General features: G+C 36.9%; 1 protein-coding gene across 1 annotated transcript in view; it reads right to left on the reverse strand.

Annotated features, from left to right (window-relative positions):
* DNAH8 (dynein axonemal heavy chain 8) overlaps positions 1-18,127 on the reverse strand; it is a 155,834-nt gene extending 137,707 nt beyond the window's left edge. The window contains 12 exon segments of the mRNA XM_075708595.1: positions 606-752; positions 2,341-2,442; positions 4,194-4,301; positions 6,739-6,852; positions 7,188-7,364; positions 8,352-8,515; positions 8,886-9,075; positions 10,436-10,584; positions 11,439-11,523; positions 14,521-14,655; positions 15,329-15,401; positions 18,111-18,127. Coding sequence (XP_075564710.1) covers positions 606-752; positions 2,341-2,442; positions 4,194-4,301; positions 6,739-6,852; positions 7,188-7,364; positions 8,352-8,515; positions 8,886-9,075; positions 10,436-10,584; positions 11,439-11,523; positions 14,521-14,541 — 1,257 coding nt within the window. The 5' untranslated portion in view covers positions 14,542-14,655; positions 15,329-15,401; positions 18,111-18,127.
* Between the last annotated feature and the right edge of the window lie 421 nt (positions 18,128-18,548).

Here is an 18,548-nt window from a genome sequence, read left to right on the forward strand (position 1 = left end):
AAATCAACCATACAGATTAGTATATATACTGCATGATAAGGAAAAACATCAAAGACTTACAGAATTCCTACCCTGTGATGACTGCCCCGTTATCCTCTTATCCCTTGTCTGACCTTATACTGCACCAAGGGGCACCTATTATCTTTTCCACACAAACTCTATGAATGCTAGTTTAAAACCCTTTCATTGGGTTAGCAAGCTAAATGTTAAGACCACACCGAGCACAGCAGAATTATCTGAAGAACTGTGTTTGGCAGTAACAGGGGGTTTAATGCCTTAGGACACCATTCAAAAAAGCAAAGGTGTGTTATTTTTCACGTAATTTTAAACCTCCTAAAATAATGATCTAAGTCATGATCAATTAGGTTATTTCTCTTTACACTAACAGAGATAAATTGACAAAATCAGAAAGAGATTGTGAGGTAATTGCCTAAAATATGGGGACGACTTACTCTGTGGAAGTGCCTAATTTCTCTCAATAAAGAGTTACAAACTCCCTCACAGGATGATTAAGGGCATGTATGTTGACAAGTGTCTACCTTGTAAACTGTTCTTTGGAGAAGCCCCTCTTCTCTACTGATAACAACAGCACACAGTATACTCACTTTTTCTAATCTCCTACAAAAAGCTTCAGATTTTCCAAAAATGTACATTTCCGATACTTCGAATGTCTTTTCTCCTAGAGCTTCCAAAATCTCTTGCTTTGTTTCATGAAAGCATTTCTGATAATCTTTCAATAGACAGATGCAGTCCTAAAAAGTGAAGGAATAAATACCATACCCATTATGCTATGCTTATGGGTAAGAGACCAGAGAACTCAAACCTGCTGTCATTGCAAAGTGGTTAATTATCACCAAATCCAGTTTCAGTCAACAGGCAGTAATGACTTACATACAGTCATTTTCTTTCAGTATGTGTAGCAAATATTTGCAACATATGAACATACAACAGTACCGTACAGTGAAAGACTTAACACTGGGAAATGAGTTACCAAAAAAAGAAAGGAAAGTTCTAGTTCTGTTAAAGAGTGGTTTAGAGGCCAGCAAAGAGCAGGTGATGACTCCTGCTCTAAAGGAGATATTTGAATATTAAGAAAAGCCATTAGCTTAATTAAGAATGGTCAGACTGTCTTCTGGATAAGGATGGAATTTGGTATAACAGGGTGGTCCGTTTGGAACTCCCAGGGGACTTAAAGGAAATTGGTTATACAAATTAATGTATGTTGACAAGTCTGAGTTAAACTGAGTTTGAAGAATAATCCATCTTTCTCAGTCAATTATTTACTGAAAATATTAAGACCTTATCAGATGTAAAAATGACTGGTGAGAAATGTAAAGTCTATAATCATTGGAATGTAAAGTCTATAATCATTGGAATACAAAGTCTTCTGTCAGTTCCTGGAAAACAGAAAGCAGATTTTATCACAATATACTGGCAATCACCAGACTGTCTGAATATATAGGTATATATAACAATTGGCTATGAATTGCAGGAAATGAAAAAAGGTCCTCATTGAAAGGAATGTTCAAGAATATACAGATACTAGAATGAAGACTGATCACCATGATTAGAAACTGGGCTGATATTTCTCTCATAGAATAATGAGGGCTTGTCAGCTGTAGAACAGCCACAAGATGACCTCAATGAAATAGATGAATTCTTAGAATCATATCATCCTGTCACATCAGGTCATTCAATACATTTTCTTTTGTACCTCTGGACCTAATTTTTAAAGGACTATGAAATCCTATGCCTTTCTGGGTAAGATAGGAAGCCAGTAGCTGAGGTCTGATAAAGAAGGTGGAAACGAAATCAGTATTGGCAACCAGTAACCCCACAGCTGGACGTATTTTGCCATGGCATATTGCATGTGCTTAATTTGTTCTTAGTATGTCACCATCAGCTGAAGAAGAGGAAGACTCTCTTAGCTCTGAACTTCCATGGTGTGCCAAGGAAATCTGGTATTGGAAGAAGCTACTGTAACACAGTGAGGGGTCTCTTCAAATACCAGGTTCCCCTTGGTAGAGGAAGATGGTACCATATCAGAAATCCTCAAGAGGGAAGAATGTAGATTATGCAGCATGACAAAATTCCTTGGTCACACATATGGTGAAGATGCCAGTTACAAGGTCAGTGATGGACCACCCTGATAAAGATAAGGTGATTCTAATTTCAACAGATGCCAGTGAGCTAAGAAATGGGAAAACACTCAAAGCATCACAAAATAAAACAGTAAGGAGGTGTGAAGTACTTGATACATATTGATATGGACTTCCTTGTGCATATCCATAGGTGATCAATAGGTTTGATAGGTAAATAATAAAATACAAAAATACAAACCTTAATTTTTCCAATGACTGTTGAAGTCTCCTGCTCCCAGACACAAGACAAGCCGCCATCTGTAATATATGCTCTACATGCTGTGACTATTTGATTTGTAACCTAGCGTAGACAAATGAAAACAAGTAGGTCTCAAGCTTATAAGGAAATCTGCCTGTTTTACAAAATCTAACAAAATTCCCACATGCATGTATTAGCACTATCAGAGTTCAGATATGTTTCACCTGTGGGAATAATAGTGGCTTTATTTAGTGGCATATTATATGTAATATGCATGATAAACATCCTATAAAAAGTCTTAAAACACTCCCAGAAATGTATTTAAGTCCCAGGAAGTATTTGTAAGTACTACAAGTCCAGCAATACATATGCATAAACACAGAATGTCACCAACCATAACTCAAGAGCAAAGAGAAATTACTTAACTCTAAGTATTCTTCACTTGGGTTGCCATCTTTACACTTTGTAGTGTGTGCATCCTTATTTAAAAACTGCTGTTAAAGAATTTTCTGTCCTAGCAGCATGTCTTTACCTTAGTCTCCAATGGCTATGAAAAGGAGAGAACATTCTCCTACTTCTCAACCACAAAAATCCAAAGTTTTTAACAACAGAAGGAGAGAGAGGAGTACAGGAGTAAATGCAGATATAGAAAACACATATCAGAGAACAGCTACAGGTAGATAATACTTTTTTGTCTATTTAACAGTGTGAACAATTCAAAACAGTTCTCCTGACACATAAGAGCACTGTAAGCAGGTCTTAAGAATCCCTAACTGAACAAAGGCTGAAAACTGCAGCAACAAAGGCAGCCTCACACTGTAATACAATGACTGGTGAAGTTGTAGATAGGACCTCCAGTGTCACCTCTGGTGATCTTTAAATGGAAGCAAACAGTAAGTGGGACCTTAAGCCACTGGATTGAAATAGAGCTTTTTCCTTGCTATTTCTTAGCACACCTTCAGGTAACCAGTTTGTTATTAGCCTCTGTAGTGAAATGCTCAATCCCTTAGACCATTAAATAATACACAAATGTATAAAAAACAATTACATAACAGGCAATATAAACACTGCTGTATAATCGATACCTAATATCTGATGTATGGAAAATAGCCCCAGCCATGGATAAATATTAGCCTCAGAAAAGCACATATTTCTTAATAGCCTAGTTCAAATTGAACTGTAACAAAACTTTACACTAAACCCTGGGGTATTCTTAAAAAAGAAAAAAAAAAAAAGGTGATATAATGAAGGTCTACTATGAATTTCCACTATATGCTTACTGGAGGTGTGTATTTTAGTTATGAAGGATTTCTTTATTCTAAAACCATTACACAAACCATCTTTTCCTGCAGTGAATACCTGGTTTCTGCAAAAGACATTTGGTATAATTACCTAGCTGGTCTTAATTTTCTGTTTAAGGTGGCAAAGTTCATGACCTGGGATTCAATTAACTTTTCAAGTATGACTTGCTTCTGAAAACCAGAACCTTTCATACCTTTTGGAGCAATAGCCTAGTCAGACTGATGGCCATCTGCTTAAGTAGATATTCAAGACTGATAACAAAAAAATCTTTGTGGATTCAGTGATTTAGGAAAAAACTGAGCAGATTAATTCAGATCAGGAGATTAATCAAGAAGATAAGAAAAAAATTAATTTTGCTGAACAAAGAATAACAACAAAGTTCCTTCCAAAAGACAAGTCTCTAATCCAAGTTCAATCCTCTCCTGATCAACAGACTTCTCTTTCTTTCCCATGCAGACAGCCACTATTTATTCCGATTTTTTAACAAAATGAGTTTTTTTCCTGAAAAATCACATAATTTTTATAATGAATATTATACGTAATATATTTACCTTTATAAACAATGATGTCATTCTCTCAGAAGTATTGTAATATCTTGACACTCTGTGAATCATTCGTATAGCATTTATCAAGTTTGGTATTCCATGTGTCATTGATACCTTAAAGCAGTTTTGAGAAAAATTTTACTTTCTATTCTTAGCAACTATGTTTCTATTCTATTGACAACTTCTAAATTACATTTTTCCCATGAACCAATCTCCAAAATGGCATGGCATCTTACCAAAAGGTTTCCTGTAAAAAAGCTCAGTAATTTTTTAAACCTCAACTAATAAAAGCAATAAAACTCTTAGGTGATTTGGTAAGAAATCAGATTAAAGATATTAATATGAATATTTTAATAGGGTATTTTAATGATCAAAATCGAACATTGATTCAAAAAGTACCGGTTGCATTTTTTGGCAGAAAAGGAAGTATTTTTCTGGCAGCTCACAGTGGTGGTCTGTGATTAACACTTTTGTTTTCCTTCAAGTACAGCTGTTAAATATACTCTATGCAATTACGTTGTGATAACAATAATTACATTAAAAGTTTCATTCAGACATTTCACAAAACTCGTGAAATAATTGTCACAATGTTCATTTCACTAATGAGTGACTAATTCATTCAATCATCATATGAAACATCTAAATCTTTCACATATTTCACGAAATCATTGTTCATATCATTAAAATCAAACCGTGGTATTACAAGTATTCTGGAATTCAATCACTTTGGAAGAAAAGAGGAAAAAAAAAAAGGTGAAAAATGATAATTCATTAACATTATCAGGGACTTATCAGAGTTGCAATTCAGAACATCAAGAAGAAGTAGTTTTGACTGTTGCCCCTCAAGAGAAAAGCCAACCTCCTGGAATTACCTTTGGGCTGCAAACTCAAAGTAAACACACTAATACTGTAGATAGACATAGCAGGCATTTGCATTTGGCAGAAGAGCGTGAAAGAAAGGTTATATGGTATATAAACAACCCTCAGTGCCCACATGTTGTGCATCATCACCACCACCACCCCACCCCAAATGGAATCAGGAGATTCTGAGTCTACTGGTTTTCTGTTTTAATCCTTGACAAAAAAGATAACCCTGAATACTGGACTGTATAGAGACTTCTTTGATTCAAAGCCCCAAGTTGAACGCTCAGTCTAAATTTTCATATAGACACATTTGTAGCTGAAGTGGGTTACTATGTGTGATACTCCACATGCTAAATGCCATATTTTATGCACAAGCTGAATATCATATTAAATCTGCGTGTACTCCATTCCTGATGCACTAATATCTAAAATACTTTTCAATATCAGATATTAAATTCAACTCAACCCAGAATGTAGTTCTTCTTAAAACAAGGCATATTTAACATGCATGTCATTATTTTTAAGTTGAACACTGTAGAAAATCCTACCTTGATCTCTGGAACAATGTTCCAAGAGATGAAACAGAAATTCAGATGTATCCAAATTGTTCCAAATTAAACAAAGAACTATAGTTAACTAGCTGTATTAGTAAAATCACGAATTCTTTAATGGCTTTCCACCCACAAATGTCTGTCTTTGTTTAAGAGAAAATTATTTTTATCGTAACAACTCCTACAAGGAAGCTCATCATTATGGCCTGGTACCTGGCACCCTCTAGTGATACTCTGAAGAGCTGAAGATAAACAGCTTCTTCATAAAGCTGTTTATCATACTCCTCTCTTCTACTATTCCATGCCGTATCACCTCTATGTCATATATTATCACAGTGTTTTTGCTTCTCCTCAGTTAAAACTTTGAAGTAGGATCCTAAGCCGCCAGAAATTCAAAAGAAATGCAATACTTCCTGACAGAAGGAAGGTAGGACCAAAACAAGGAGGACTAAAAAACAAAGCAGAACAAGCAGTTTTTCCTAGGGTATTTCCTCCTTCCATCCTATTCTGTAACAATCATTAGAAACATATACCAGTTATAATAATTAATAGTTAATATACCTAATAACTGGCATCTTGAACTAGGGCTGACTAGTGTACAAGGACAAACAATTACTTAAATTCTGACTAGCTGGTACTTCTGCAAATAGAAGCAGCTAATACTGTTTTCAATATCAAAATACTATTTTACCCATTTAGAACCCCATTAGGTTTCATTATTCTCTATGTAACTGAAATTTTGGTACTTTGGTTACAGCTGTGTGATTATTCATTGACACACATGGAATTTGCAATGAAAGAGGTTTTGAGATTCTTGTATTATAAAATAGGTACCTGTTTTAGCCCATTTTAAAAATAACATTGGCAGCAGGGCTGACTTACTAGGCAATCATATGTATGTATGATTTTTGATAAAATACATATTTTAAAACATATTTTATGTCATATATAATAAACTAATGCTTTAACATTTAGCTTGACAGGGGTTTAGGAAAAAAAATCAGAAAAATTAGAAAAATAGAAGAGTAAATTAGAAAAATTTACTTCTAAGCAAATGCAAAGAAGATTTATTTTGTTCTGGGCATTCTATGTAAATACCTAAACTATCCTTAAAGAATGATGAAAGGCATACTTACAGGATCAGAGTTATAAAGTGGCTGACAAACTTTTTCAAGTACACGTAAGTATTTCACATTATCTTTCGATTCATTTGCTGCATCTGTGATTCTGGCATCTAACTCTTGCCACATCTACAGAGAAAACTGTACTGTAAAAAACTTCACACATAGTGAACTATTTCTTTAACTTGCACTGATTTGCTGGAAGTAAATCTTGGTAAATTAATTTTTAAAAGGCACTGTCAAAGCAGGCAATAAAAGTTATTTTCATTTATGATAATTTTTGTCTGCACCTCTAAAAATGTCTTGTTCTTTCTCTTAATGTATTAAGCACACCAGCACCATACCTAAATTCTCGTGTTTTAACTTTCCTCAGGAAATATCTCTTAGATGCAATGAAACAAAATAAATATCGCAAGCTTTGTCTACTATAGTAAAAAACAACATAAAAAAGAAAAATGAATTACCCTTAGTAGTTTAGAATGTGCAACCTTCAGAACATTAATGACAGCTTTGCAGTTTGGTCCTTTGATCTGCTCAATAATAAAATTAAATTTAGCAGACATACATTTCCAGTGCTCTAGTTCAGTCAGTGGACCTGAATCATCAGCTTCTTTCCTCATCTGCTTACTCTCAATCAGAACCTGCAAACAATTTGAAAAAACCCAAATGTCTACTACAGAGATTAGGCAAATCATTATAAAGAAGAAGAGAAGAAACACTCTGAGGATACTAACTTAAAAAGGAACAAGCTTGCAGTTATCAACACATGAAAATTGTTCTGATTTGGAAAAGCATCCTAAGTCTGAATTGCACTTAATCGTATTCTTAAACTGAAATGAATGCAAACTAATACATATATTCAACTGCTGTCATAAGCTGGGTGAATCTCAGTACTTATCCATATTTTTTCTTTAATCAGAACCTATGGATTGAAATGCACCAAATGTAATTTCACTTCTAAAAAACTTGAAGAACTGTTTTAATAAAAACATTAAATATCAGACATGAAGTCATAAATGTACTCATTTGTATGTTGATAAACATGCAGTCAGCTCTTTTTACGTCTTTTACATTTTTATTCTTGTGAGCTAAATACACTAAACATAGTATGCCCTTATAAGTAGAGTATGTCCCAGTCTACACAGATTCTGTATTTTGACAAAAGGTTCTGTGCTTTATCATGGAAGTCTCAGACACTAATTTCTTGGATAACTGAGACCTTACCACATACGATTTACACAGAATAAAAATTGCCCTAATGGGCCTGGTCAAAGATCTTTCTAACAGTAGTATCTCATACCATGACTGGCAGCAGAAACTTAACAGGTAATGTATACAGTATACCTTACTATATATATGTGGTCCTCGCCAGTGTTATTTACACCTGCATCCTTCCATCCTCTCCTTCTTAATATTTGTGTATTAACTGTTCAGTTATTCTTGCCAGAATATAGGTTCCTAGGGATAAGGACTACCTACTTAACTTCACTTGTGCAGAGAAGTGAAGCACTTGTCTTACTCAGGTGGAGATGCAGCTGAAGCCTTCAACTAACTTCAGGCAAGTCTCATATATCATTTATAAATATCTATTCATATTCATGCTGGATTGATGTGTTAAAACAACTTACCTGTTCAATTTGTCTATACCATATCATAAGTACTTCCTCTAGCTGGTGCACCATGTTAGGATTACCGGCTGCTGCAGTTACGTTCTTGAAGGACTGGAGTTTAGAAAAATTAATGTAATCTATTTTTTTCAACTCAACAGTTCCTTCAATGCTTATTGTAGCCCCTGGGGAAAAAAAAAAGCAATTACAATGCAGAACTAATTCAGACTCTAAAATTAATTGCTACCAGTGTAAGCAATTTAAATTTGGGAATATATGTCTCCAATCAGTGTTATTTCAATATAATAGCCATTTTACTGCACTCACATAAACCAGAAAATCCTTATTTTAAATCCAGTGTTCCTCCTTAAAAGTAACATATCACTAGAGAATTTTCTTAAGTAAATAAACTACCCATGCATTCATTATGCAAGTATTTGATCATTTTAGTTTTCCTTGCAGAACAGGAAACGTTCCTTACCTATGTGCTACTGCCTTTAAACTGAAATTCTTAAGGAGAATTCCTCTACTTGGTTTCCTAAATGCAATGCTTACCTTCTAAAAATGAAAGGTATCTGTTAATTGTTTCCACGAAATTCTGTTTGTCTTTCGTGTCTTGTTTGCTCTGACTTAAAGCACCCCAGTTATTTGTTGTGAGGATAGCAGGGAGAAAAATCTTTTCTATCATATTCCTAACACCACGTAGGAGTCCTTCAGTAGCATCCAAAACACCAAAGAATATATCCTGCATTGTAACAGAATGATTGTTAGTAATGCAGTAACTTAGACTGGAAACAGTATTATAAAATCAGTGTATTTTTTAACAAAGGCACTTCAATTTGCCAATGAAAACTTTAATTTAAGGAGACAAAATCTTTACAAAATACTGATATCTACAATGTGACCATATGATAGTTTTCAATAAAATAGGGAAGTCAATAATGATTTAATACAGTTTTAAAAGGCTGTCAGGTTAGATTGTTGTAATTGCAGTTATTTTGCTATCATACAGAAAGTTTGGAAATTGTTTTAAATAGTACATAGTGATTAAAAATATTCTAAATGTACCCATCTACAATTAGGTACCAAGTAATGAAATGCAAGTAGCAAAAATGCTCTGAATGTCTGTATCTGAAATTATATTAGAAGCAATTATCTGACTGAATGCATATTACTTTGGACCAGATGAAATCTCCAAAACTGAACTTTACAAGTTGTCATTATTTTTAATATTCCAGTATTTTAAATGTCCTTGAAATCAGCAAATATTAACATACTCCACATAACAAACTTCCTAGAACATAAATTTCCCTTTAGGGAAATGTGAGAAATTTGATGCAAAAATAATATTTATTACCAATATTGAGACTCTTGAAAAAGACAGATCTTGTATCTTATTTCTAATAGTGCTTTTCCCCCTTCACCTTCTCGGCTCTCAAAGGGAATAAAACATTTTTGATGTATAATATAAAGTATATAAATTAATAATGGATTTTCTGTCTGAAGAATTTGAAATCATATTAATTACAAAGATACATATATAGGATTGATTCTTATCAATTTACTGTCCCTTGAGCACTGCCCAAGTATTAAGATGTGTAGCTATAAACGAGAATGAAGCCCACACTTATCTAATAATTTATCTTATATAGTTGTAAAGCAGAAAAACTCCCGCTACAGGATTTCCACAGCACAAATGTGTACAAAGATACATAAAAGAGAGAGGTACAAGTAAACTTTTCTTCTCATGGTATGTGCAATAAAGTCTTCTCAGTGAGTTCTTCTAGTTTAGACATTTCCTAAAATGTACTTAGTGGCTTTAACCTCTTCAAAAACAGCAAGGAAAATGAGAAATTAACATGAATGCTGAATTCTTTAACAAGAGTCCTGTAAGACACTGAATTCACAAGATATCCTGAGTATTTGATGAAGTAATACAGATATTCATTGGCTACCCAAAAAAGAGAGCAAAGAGCGTGATGTAGCTTAACATTCAAAAAACACAGTTACCAGTAACTTTAGTTATATGACAATAGTGAAACAAATAATGAAACAAAAATAGCTACTTTTAAAGTTTTTAGTTTCTAAAATATATGAAAGAATACCTCATGTATAGTTTTTGCACTTATAGGGCTGTCATTCTTAAAACGAGTGAAAAATAAGCATAGTCCTATGAATTTGTCTGGTGTATTTTCCACATAAAGTCGCATCATTTTACTTCCTTTTACAGCTCCTGGAATTGTCCGACCACATTCTGAAAAGAATTTCATAGGTGTCACTATTTTTAAAAGTTAGGATATTATAAAATGCTTAAAATTAATACAGAGAAATAAAAGTCAACATAGTAATAATTAATTTTCTTCTTTTGTGTGTAACAGAAGCAAAAACGGCAGAACCCGTGGCTCTAATTAACCACACAATTAAGAATCTACACCAAACGCATAACATATGTCTTACAAAGCAATTTTGGCATATTGTACTGCACTGAAAAGGGAATTTGCTCAGGCCCATCATTCTGGGTTAATCTGCTGGTGACTGAGGTACTTTGTTTACTTGCATTCACCCTATCAAACAAGATGTTATGCCTAAGTGAGAAAACAGAGAATATGAGATTCCCTCAGGTCCTCTGTGAATATAATTATACGCAATTTGATCGTTTCATATAAATAGGCAAGGGAACAGCATGTTCAGTGCTTAGAGAATCATTAGGGATTTTAGACATTAAATTCTAATTCTCTACCAAGCATGTGAAAACTCAAAAATTTCCAAATATTTATAATAAATGCAAATTCAGACAGGTTTTATAAAAGTACTTTCTAATGAACTGGGGGCATAACTCTTGTAAGAAAAAGTTGCAACCACTTCAAGATTTCAGAAGAACTTACCTTTTTATAGCCTTCCTTCCAAGAATGGCTGAAATTGACTGAAATTTTTCTAAACAATTTGACCTGAAGCAAGCATTTAAAATATGAGTTTTCAGTCCTTATAGCAAAAGGCTACAAAAATTATGAACAAGTGAAACCAGATTTTGTTCTGGGAAGCATTAAACAAAATTAACAATAGAAGGCACTATTATATCTGCCTGTATTACTATTGCTAAAAATTTACCTATTCCTGGTGCTTCTCCTTCTTGATAGAAAACTTTCAATGTTTTACTTCCTCCCTTGGCAAAAAAAGAATCAAAGGCTTCCAACTGTTAAATCAAAAAGTGAATACTTGTTACTCAAAATATTAAATTTTTATGTGCCTTTAAGACATACAAAAATAATCTGACCGTGCCACTGTTTAAAGTTTTGGTGGCATGTAATGTTTATCCTCAAATATTGTGAGGCGTTGTAAAACAACATAATAGATATTTCAGATATTGCCTTCAAGTACTGAACCTGCACACACAGGTGGCCTAGCTCCTGATAACTGTATATTAAACATTTATGGTCTTGTCCAGTAATGCAGAGACACTGGAGGATATTCTGTCACTCACAGAGATCTGTAAGTCTAAAGTGTCAACTGGAAGTCACTGGTCATAAAAGACTTAGAAACAGACACAGAAGATTTGCACGACTTGACATACCCTGCTATTGCTACTCTACCCCTAAATGCCAAAGATTCATTTGTAAAACAGGAGTAGCATGACATATGAGGATTTTATTCTGGTGACATGAATTGGCCACATTGGCTCCAAAACCTTTTCATGACGACAAAGATTTTGTCAACCTCTGGAAGGACGAGATCACATCTGAGGGAGACCTTGCTGCCCCATAATTAACCTGCTGTACCAGTCCATAAACTGTCCACCCTAAAACACTATGGGTCTCTAGACAGCCATTTTGATTTTGTCATATTATACAAGGTGCTTTGGATAGTAAGGATGCAAAGCTTTGAAATAAATGTTGTTTATGTATGGATTATCATTCTGAAGAACTTGCCTGAAATTATAGCTAGGGTTTCCAAAATGTGGATTTTCAAAATGCCCTAGGCAATTTGCATGTCCTGGTAAAACCAGGATATGTGATTTAGCAGAAAGTGGACAAAACTCTGAAAAGCACTGCAAGAAGATTTGGAGGAGATCAGAAGGTACCAATCTGGTCAAAATCCAACTTGTTTCACAGTCTCTGTAGTTATCTGCAAGGATAACTAACTCAATAAGATGTGACTGGGCATTCAAACTGTCCAACTGAAGGGCTCAACGTTGGTAGTGAGACCTCCTGTTTCCTCCCCATAAAAAAAACTCAGAAATTTAGCTAGCAAGTATGTCTGGTGATGCATCGCCTGTTCAAGTACAAAGCATACACCTCTAGATGTGGTATATTTCCTATAAGCATTATTTTTCCCCAAAATAAACAAATATAAAATCCAAATCAGAACAGTGACAGGAAAATGAGTGACACCCAGGTGGACAGAATTTAAACCCACTCTTGACAAGACAACACTGTGCAAAAATAAAAGAAGTAAAAGCAAGCCAGCTCTAGAAATGCATGCTGTGCTTTCACTTTGGTTAACAGGCACTAGTGAATAACAGGGTTAAAACAGAAAAATACAGAAAAATTCCCCCAAAAAATAGTGAAAGAAAAGAAAAATTGGTAAAGTGCTGAGAGGGCAATGACAAAAATCAGAAAAAGAATCACTACTGCAAAAAGCACTCCAACTTGAGAGGAAGAGAAAGGCAAACAGTAACTTTTGGGCTTGTATGATTTTACACAGGAGGTAAGATGTGAGCTGTCCCTGTGGCTACTGCTTCTACAATAGCTTCTGGTTCAAGTCCATGTGGTACAAACACTCACTGCAGATACACATACAGGCTAATGCTTTAAAGGGTAAAAAACTCACAGATGTCAAAGACATGATATGCATATGGGAATTTCTTAACTGACAATTTGTTAAAGGACAATGTTGACACAGCCCCAGAAGCTTAAACTGCTTATGAATAAATTAAAACTGGAAACTGGAAAATTTCCAACCATAAAAAGTTTTCAGATGGTCCTGGTGACAGCAACCCCCCCCCAACCCAAACCAAAACTAAAAAAAAAAAAAAAAAAGCCTTAAGAACTGAAAGATTCTCAAGTGTCTGAATTAATCAAACTCAGTGTAGAACAGCAGTTTTACATGAAGTCAGGATGACCTAAAACTATATACCATTTAGCAGCTGTAAAACCAGGAAATGTTAGTTATTCAACAACACTTAAAGCACCTCTATGTTGTGTAAGCATAAGAAAAAACAGGACTGTTTAAGTACATCTTATAATATATAAACATCAGCAAACAAAAAATAAACAATAAATTTGGATTGGGACTAAATTTGGCTTGTAATGGAACAGCTGAAGTTCTAACAATTGATTTGTTTGCTCAAAGGAGAAAATAGCTGGCTGAGTTTTGAATGCTAAGTCAAATCTCTCTAACAGACAAAGAACATCATGCAATCAGAGAAGGCAAGGGCCACATCTTTTCACATACAGCCATACTGAGTTTTGATATTCTACTAAAAGAACAGTTTAGCTGATTGCTCCTGTTTGTTCAAGCACTTTGAAACACTATGGAAGACACAACACTGAAGACACACAAAGAATGACTAAGCTTTCAGAAGTTCCACAGGTTTGGGATCTACTCACTCTACAAACCCACTTTATCCCATCTTTTAAATGTTCAAAAATGAATGAAGCACTCAAAACTAGAAATTGTTTAATGGGTCTTTCCAAATGTAATTACATTAATTAAACGGTGCAGGATTAATCTTCCCTCTTCTTGTGAAATAACACTCTTAATTTTCAAAATGTTCCTATGAAGTTACACATATTTTTGCAGAATCATTGGCATTTCAGTGAGGACTAGCTTAACAAATAAAAACTATTATCTTTAGAATATAATAATGTTAGGCTGAGATGGATGAAACTTGTTGGAACTGGTGGATGTGACAAGAATCCCTTGGGTGAAAATAACAGCAGTAATTATATTTTCCTCGAGGTAACAAAGATGAAAAAGCCACAATCAAAAACCCTGCGAATATTTGCAAATCTGCCAGGAAACTAAGTTGAATGATTTAGCCAGGTATCATTTTAGATGAGTTGTGTGCCTTATTAATCACATTTTCTGGCAGAAACAATCTAAATGACAGATAACACTTCATATCAAAGGGGCAATCTGCTACGTATTTTGATTAAAAATTTAAATCAACAGACATACAGAACAGACTCACCGAACTGGCATCCAAAATCATTTCTTCCACAGTTGTTAAGTCTAAACCTAGTCTGATACTGAGAACTTCAAATATGTATTTATATGAAGCATCAACTTTTGTTCTTCGATATTCTCTTGCTTCTTTGTATTGAGCCTAAAACATTAAATGCGTCTTTCAAACTAAAAATACACAAAGCGATCGCAACAATGACCTGCTTACTTAACTTGCAACTAATGCTGAAAGGTACTGTCTTGTGTTATAAGGCTACATAACTGCCCTACTCTTTAAAAATGTCGAAATTTTCAGAGGCTAGCAGAAGAACAAATTATTAAGAATTATTATAAAACATGAAGTCAACTCTGAGGATAGGTCAAGGAAAAGCAGACATTAAATATACCACAGCTAGATTTTAAGACATTTGTGTGCCATATTAACTGGTTTTATTTTTCACAACCAATACTTCAATTTATTAAATTAATACAGAAAGGCCACAAATCAATTTAAAGCTAAAGTATCTAGAGTGGGTAAGTACTTGCAGGAACTAAGCTGGCTACAGCTTTGCTTCAGTGTAAATTATTCAGTTAATATCCCCTGCTTCCTTCCTCTATGACTTTAAAGTAAAATGTTAAAATACTACAAACATTAAAAACAAATTCTTACTCACTTTCTACCAGGAATAATTTAATAAAAGAACTGAGTATAAACAAAAAGGAAAGGAAAAAAAAAAGAAATAAAAAGAAAAAAGAAATAATTACTATGAACTGAATTTAATAATTCAAGAAAAGATTCAGAAATCTGTTTCAAGACCTGAGGTCGAATACTAAACCTGTTTTTCTTTTAGAACTTCTTGCAAGGACAGAACTCCACTAGTGCTCCGGCAAAACCTAGATAACTTTCGGCTTGCAACAGAGAAAGACTCGTGGGCAGAGGAAAGGCTTGCTATTTGTCGAATATGGCGAAAAGATCTGGCTACAGCATCTTCTGGTGTAATGGGAGCAGGCATGGAACCCTCTGCAGTGAGATTAGGCCCAGCACTATTTGTGGCAGCATGACTAGGCCCAGCATCTTCTCCAGTGTTTGAACTTTCTTTATTACTTTTTTGTACCCCCTCCATTCTAAAATCTGAAATTTGAAAAAAAAAAAAAATTGTGTTTATAACAATCCAGATTTTTCAAGTCTACCTTTTCAAGAAGACCAGAAGGAAGAGCAAGGTAGGGAATAAAACCAGAAAAAAATAAATATATAAATTTAGTAGTCTCATCAAGTCCTCTTCAAGTTCTTAAGATAACAGACATTTATATACATTTTATGATAGGTTACAAATGTCAAGCTGAAGATGATCACAGAAAGATTTTTTTAAATAATTGACCATACATTTATATTTGGTGGAGCGAACATCTTTTGATATACTATTTTTTTTAAATATAATACTTTCACTGGATATCTGATTACTGAGAAATAGAAATGGTTTAGAATATAAACGATTTGTTTAAATTCTAGTTTGCAAAATATACACACATATTTAGCAACTGAGCTTACAAAAAGACTTGCATACACTTCCATACCAGGTCTTAAAGCATTGCTCACATAAACACTTACACATGATTTTTATATAAATGCCCTTGCCATGCATAATATTCGCATTTATCTGTCTGGGCTGGTCATCTGTAAGGTTAGCAATTGTACTTTCCTCCTCGACAGTCAGGTGGACTAGGCTGGATGTTAATTTCCTTGCCTTTTGTCCTGAAGTTGGACACCAAAGTTGATACCTTTCCCTAAAACTCAAGATGAGCAAGGTGGGGTTCTCACAGCTTTCTTTAAAAACCAAGACTACATTGTACACTGGCATCCTCCCTGACTCTCCAAACATCTGTACTCAAGATGTCTGGTGGCTCAGCTGAGATTTTCACACTTTTCAAAAACCAGCATGAACTCCAGCTGTCTACCTATCCTAGTTATGACAGCTGATGTGCATTTGTATTAGAACTTGCTTTCCTCCCCTCCAGGGTAGCCTAAACCTTGTGTACAGAACCAGTTCATGCAAAAAAAGTCAGTCTGGTTTCCCGCACATGTCTCAGAAGGTAGGATCCTGGAAGAGGTGAGGGAGGGAAGGAAAAGTGGAGAATTCTCGAGCACAGAGCATAAGGGATAATAACTTCTGGCGCTCTCGCGAAAAGCTGAGGTGCCTTAAGCGGCACTTCGCCTTTGGCAGAGAGATGCAGGCGAAGAGCCTCACCCACCTGGCTGGAGCTACGCCTCATAAGGCGGAGCGAGGCGAGCCGCCTCCAGCACCGCCACCGCCGGCCGCCGCCCCCTCAGAGGCCAGAGCCAGCCCTGAACGCCCGCCCACCGCCAGCAGATTTCTCCGCGCCAGCCCTGCGGCGGCCAGGCCTTCTGCCTCGGCGCTGGCGCTGTGTAGCGCGGCGGGGGGAGGCGGCGGCGCCTCAGCTCTTCCGTCGACCGTTAACGGGGGGGCCCGTAACGGCTGCGGCCCGCGCCCGGGGCCCGCGCCACCCCGGGGAGCCGCAGGCGCTGGGGCAGCGGCGCCGCTGCGGCCCAGCCAAAATTCGACACCACCCCCCCCGCCCCGAAAGCTGAACGCTAATTCTGTCGTACAGGCCGTGCTCAGGGGCTGGTTTTAAATGTAACTGTGGAAGTTACTTAACGCAGCGGGAGTGCTGCACTGCAAAAGCGCTTTTCTCTCAGTTGTCAAAAGCGTGTTTTTCTTCCAGAGTATTCAGTCCTGTTTTTTCACGCCGAGTTTTTGAAAAGGAAAGATTATTCTCCTCTTTCGGACCGGAAATAACTGGTTTGTACTAAAATGTCACTGCGTAACTCCAAAGGGCGTCAAACTTGAAATCTCCCAGCGTCTGTAGGCAAAGGCAGAAACCAACACCCCTCCGTACCAAAACGGGCACGCCGCGGGGATGTCTGCAAACAGGGCTGAGGGCGCAAGGCCGGGTGCCCAAACCACCCCGAAACGCCGCCGGTGGGATGGATTTAGGAGAAACCGAGCAGCGTGCGGTTGGAGCTGGGTGCCTAGGCCTGCCTCAGGCGTTTGGTGCGTGGTGCCCTGTGCCTGCGAGCGGCCGCTGGAGGCCTTGGCCCACAGAGGGGTCGTGCGGCCGGTGTGCGATCAGCCGGTCTTCACACGCTGAGACGAGATAGCGTTTTACTTCATTTCTGCGCAGAGATGGGTGCTAGGTGGTAATTCCACAACGCTAGCACACTCACCAAAGTTTTCTCTAACTTTTATACAATTAACACACCACACCTACCTACTACATAATCATTAAATTACCCAAGCATACTTGTCTCTCACTGGTTCGTATCGTCTTCGCTTAAAAGTACAGTATGATTTTAACTTACTACGCACACTCTTGGGCGGGGGGTAGTCTTCCTAGTTTTTAATTGAGTTGGTGGTCGCAATCTCCCCCTGCCGAAATTACCTTTCATAGATCATAGAATGCTTTGGGTTGGAAGGGACCTTGAGAGATCATCTAGCCCAACCCCCCCTGCAGTGAGCAGGGATTGAAGCTGTGAACTTGGCGTTATTAGCACCATGCTCTAAGCGTTATTAGCACCATGCTCTAACCAACTGAGCTAACCCGGCTGGTATACTAAGGATCTGCCTCTTCATGATTTATTAGTCAAGGTAATAATCCATCGCCTTGTGTCCTGTTCCTGGACCATTTGTCATTAGCCATCTATTAACCAAACAAAAGCATAGATAGGGTAGGGCTTTACAATGGACATTCCAGAGCAGCATCAGTTTTGGGTAGCAGAGGGACGCAGCGTCACTTCAATGCTGAGGAGCCATGGTTTCATTCCAGGCTTCAGCTAATTAACTCCACACTCAGGCGGCTCCTTCCCGTTAATGCTTATAGGAACGAACAGGCGGCACTGGACCTCAGCGGCCCCCTTCGCGGCACCCCTCCGCTCCGCCCCTCCCGCCAAGCGGCGGCCCGGGCTGCAGGGACGCCCCGCGGGGCGGGGCGGAGCGGAGCGAGGCATCGCCTTGACACCGCCGCCTCCTCCTCCTCCTC

Source organism: Pelecanus crispus, chromosome 3, assembly GCF_030463565.1.
Source record: "Pelecanus crispus isolate bPelCri1 chromosome 3, bPelCri1.pri, whole genome shotgun sequence".
Taxonomy (NCBI): domain Eukaryota; kingdom Metazoa; phylum Chordata; class Aves; order Pelecaniformes; family Pelecanidae; genus Pelecanus; species Pelecanus crispus.